At 49.4% G+C, this 4298-nt stretch overlaps 3 protein-coding genes across 3 annotated transcripts; 1 reads left to right on the top strand and 2 right to left on the bottom strand.

The window, feature by feature from the left end:
* Positions 1-713: 713 nt before the first annotated feature.
* LOC130348351 (histone H2B 1.1-like) lies at positions 714-1096 on the bottom strand (the record flags this gene model as incomplete). The annotated part of the gene is made up of 1 exon (XM_056554754.1): positions 714-1096. A coding segment is annotated over exon 1 (369 nt), but the record flags the coding sequence as incomplete, so codon positions are not given.
* Positions 1097-1395: 299 nt separating this feature from the next.
* Positions 1396-1808, top strand: LOC130348366 (histone H2A type 1). The gene has a single exon (XM_056554766.1). The coding sequence runs from the start codon at positions 1396-1398 to the stop codon at positions 1786-1788; it is 393 nt and encodes a 130-aa protein (XP_056410741.1). The 3' UTR covers positions 1789-1808.
* Positions 1809-3546: 1738 nt separating this feature from the next.
* LOC130348355 (histone H4) lies at positions 3547-4020 on the bottom strand. Its single transcript, XM_056554757.1, has one exon. It carries the CDS (start codon positions 3886-3888, stop codon positions 3577-3579), a length of 312 nt encoding a protein of 103 aa, XP_056410732.1. The 5' UTR covers positions 3889-4020; the 3' UTR covers positions 3547-3576.
* Between the last annotated feature and the right edge of the window lie 278 nt (positions 4021-4298).

The following is a 4298-nucleotide window of genomic DNA, read 5'->3' as shown; positions in this document are numbered from 1 at the left end:
TAGTGCACATGCCGCTAAAGGGTTAACAATGAGCCGTGCGCGCGGTCCCGTCCGATGCCTAATGCTCATTGGCTGATCACAGGATGTTCAGGATTTGAATTTCCCGCTTCCCCCAGACCCGATAACAATGGAGAGATCTCCCCGAGATGTAGAGCCTGATTCAGTGTCTGACTACTACCCTCATCATCCTTGTTTCTCTATTGTACCCCCTAGTCAGTGCACAAAGATTATGGCAGCAGGATGCGCGTCTCATAAACCCCGGCGATTCCGATCAATAGATTCCCCGGTCAGTAAATTAGGATTTATAGCGTTACCGCAACAATCCACTCCAGTAAGGCTGTGTGATCGATCAGGACCGCGGAGATTATAGAAGAAATAATAGGGGAATCTGGTGGAGGAGATACTGATCACAAGACAGATCGGGCAATGGGTTAACTACGGAGAACTGATCTACAGCGCCCCCCGCTCCACCACAGGAGAATATACATCCTGCAGTCAGTGAGAACCGCAGCCGCCGCTCTGATCTCACCCGATCCCGGAGCAGAATATATATAGTCTCAATAGACTGTACTGACAGAATAGCGGCCACATATACAGAAGAGAATACGGGGAATACAGACAGGAGAAGCCCCAGCTCTATTATAGACAATGTGGGTGGCTCTTAGAAGAGCCTTTGGGGTGACAGCAGGAGGCAGAACAGGTTACTTGGCGCTGGTGTACTTGGTGACGGCCTTGGTGCCCTCGGACACGGCGTGCTTGGCCAGCTCTCCAGGCAGCAGCAGGCGCACGGCGGTCTGGATCTCCCGGGAGGTGATGGTGGAGCGCTTGTTGTAGTGAGCCAGACGGGAGGCTTCCCCTGCGATGCGCTCGAAGATATCGTTGACAAAGGAGTTCATGATGCCCATGGCCTTGGAGGAGATGCCGGTGTCAGGGTGGACCTGCTTGAGCACCTTGTACACGTAGATGGCATAGCTTTCCTTCCTGGTCTTCCTCCGCTTCTTGCCGTCCTTTTTCTGAGTCTTGGTCACGGCTTTCTTGGAGCCTTTCTTGGGCGCTGGTGCAGACTTGGCGGGATCAGGCATGATTATCAATCTCAAGAATTCCTAACTTAAACAAAGAGGATAATGATGTCGCTTACTCCCTCTGCAGCCGTTTTTATAGGCAGCCCATGCAAAAGAGCAATGCCGTCAGCCTCTTGCTCTACTGGAAGAGCAAATCATGTGACCTCAGTGCTGTCATACGCCCCGCCCAGTGCCGCCTATTGGAGAGTCTTCAATTCCAGTTTCATTAGCCGGATTCAAATCTACCCAATCACAGGAGCCGGAGGGCGGAGCTGAGAACTATAAAGCCAGCAGAACGTGTGGGAATGATCACATTATTCTGAAATAAGTTGTCATGTCTGGACGCGGCAAACAAGGAGGGAAGGTTCGGGCTAAGGCCAAGACCCGCTCATCCCGGGCAGGACTCCAGTTCCCCGTCGGTCGTGTGCACAGGCTTCTCCGCAAAGGGAACTACGCCGAGAGGGTGGGCGCCGGTGCTCCGGTCTACCTGGCCGCTGTGCTGGAGTATTTAACCGCTGAGATCCTGGAATTGGCCGGTAATGCCGCCCGGGACAACAAGAAGACCCGCATCATCCCCCGTCACCTGCAGCTGGCCGTGCGCAATGACGAGGAGCTGAACAAGCTGCTGGGTGGGGTGACCATCGCCCAGGGAGGCGTCCTGCCCAACATCCAGGCCGTGCTGCTGCCCAAGAAGACCGAGAGCAGCAAAGCGGCCAAGAGCAAGTGATCACCGCTTATCCCAGACCATCCCGAACACCAAAGGCTCTTCTAAGAGCCACCACATTTTCTCCTACAGAGCTGGCACCGCTGATCTTGTCTGATAAGGATTAGATTTCTTATGACATGTTCTTTATACGGGGTTATAGTAGAACTGATGAGTTTCTTTCATTAACAGTATGAGAGGGATTGGACACCTTCACTTTTATATAAAAAAAAAAATAAAATAAAATAACTACCAGAAAACTTCCTATAGCAGAATGTGACCCTCAGCACAAGGACAGTTTCCTCCTCACTCCATCCCCGCTACCCTCACTAAGGGGGACGGGTACAGTTTCTACATATGGATTTTGAGGTGCAGCCAGCCTTTCCCCGCGACAAAGACAGTAATGTAATCACGTGTACAGGGACGAGACAAAGCGAGAAAGTCAATCTCCAATGAGCGTAAACTATCGGGGTTATTGCTCCACCTACAAAGTTAACCCTTCATTGTCCCTCGTTATTTATGCTCTGTTTCCCCTTCAGTCCCCGGAGCGCTCTCTGCTTCACTAGTCCCAATCCCTATATACGCTTACACGGTGCACTATAGTAGAGCGCCCCCATATTTAGTCTCCATTCGGGGCTGCATTGGCTTTATATTACGTTTACAAGAAATAAGCCCAATTCTCCAGATGGATAAAACGCCATGTGCACAACCTATTAACTAAAGGGTTACATTAACCCCCAAATCTCTGGTAAATTAATTGTTTCCTTATATCTATCCATAGATCGTCTATCGCAGCAGTATAAATCGTTAGTTTATACAGATCAGATACATTGTGTTACAATAGCGACACCTGGTGGTGAGAGCTTTGTATTCTAATCTTTACATGTTACCAAATAGTAACAAGTATTTCCCAGGTGCTGATACAAATTACAGAGGCGCAAATAGATACAACTGTGGATGGTGACTAAAACTTATAATAACACAGCACAATAATTTCAGCTGCTCTTATACACCCTGCTTATCCTATACCAGATATAAGTGTCCTAAGGGGATCTAGAACAAATAAATGCATCTGCATTGTCCTCGATATAACATAAAGTGATGTAATGTAGAAGGTTTGTATATTAGGGTGAGGAGTGACATATTTATCGCCAGGATCCTGAATTATATCTCTTTGTTGGAGCTGCGGGGCAGGAGCTGTCACCTCTGACCGGGCTTCGGGAGTCTTCGGGCCGCCAGGAGAGGAGAGATGCCGCAATATAGAACATGATCCGGCGAGAAAGAGGAGGGAAGCGGGTGTCGGCTAGTAATGTATTCTCCGCATTGTACAGTGTTAGTACAGAACTCCCGGGCAGCGATCATAATCTGGGCCATGTAATGTTATACTACGGTCCCTCCACATGTTTAGGGGAAGGAGTCTCCACATCTATTATATTCATCGCTCTGTATAGAATCACATCTCCCACCTGATCTGCTACTAGTTCCCCCATCACTGAACACATCGGCCGATCTATATTTACAGCAAAGGAAACTATGGAGCTACTAAACTAAACACTTTGAGCACCATATACCGGAGCCACAGCTCGGGCCATTAAGATAAGATCCTTGCAAATCCCAAAATCGGGTTTCCTCTTCAATATGCAGCTTCTATATCTTAACCACGATTATTGTACAGACAAGGACAATACACTACGACAGATTTCCGATAACACAAAGCAGTGTAAACACAGAATTGTAGCTTTTCTATAGAACATGTGGGCGGCTCTGAGAAGAGCCTTTGGGTTGATGAGATGGAGCCGAGTAGAAGCAGAATTAACCTCCGAAGCCGTAAAGAGTGCGGCCCTGGCGCTTGAGGGCGTACACGACGTCCATAGCGGTGACGGTCTTCCTCTTGGCGTGCTCGGTGTAGGTGACGGCGTCACGGATGACGTTCTCCAGGAAAACCTTCAGGACACCGCGAGTCTCTTCATAGATGAGGCCGGAGATACGCTTCACACCTCCCCTGCGAGCTAGACGGCGGATTGCAGGCTTAGTGATGCCCTGGATGTTATCACGGAGCACCTTCCTGTGCCGCTTGGCTCCGCCCTTACCGAGACCTTTTCCTCCTTTGCCGCGTCCCGACATCCTGCTGGTTGAGAATTGAATGAATAAAGTTTGAGGCGCGGAGTCCTAGCTTATATAGCACATGTGCGGACCAGAAGGAGAACTTTAACAAGATGACGTCAACATGGGCGTTTCCTTTTACTGAATTTACATTACCGGCCCCTCCCCTTCTCTTTTGATTGGCTGAATACAGAATCGTTGGTGATTTTGAATTTCCCGCTCACCCTGTAATTCTCCGCTCTGGGAGAGAAGACAATTGTCCCGTGTTATGTGATCTCACGTTCAGGCGGCTCATTCTCAGGCTGCGGATGCCGGCACTCTCCGTATACAGTGACCGGGAATAATCACCAGGGCCCGTCCTGACATCTCCTGTTCTTATATAGAGGAAGAGGAGAGAAATCACCAAAGCTCCGGTATCAGCCAATCGATAC

Source organism: Hyla sarda, unplaced genomic scaffold (assembly GCF_029499605.1).
Source record: "Hyla sarda isolate aHylSar1 unplaced genomic scaffold, aHylSar1.hap1 scaffold_88, whole genome shotgun sequence".
NCBI lineage: Eukaryota > Metazoa > Chordata > Amphibia > Anura > Hylidae > Hyla > Hyla sarda.
This window is presented reverse-complemented; position numbering and strand designations above follow the sequence as displayed.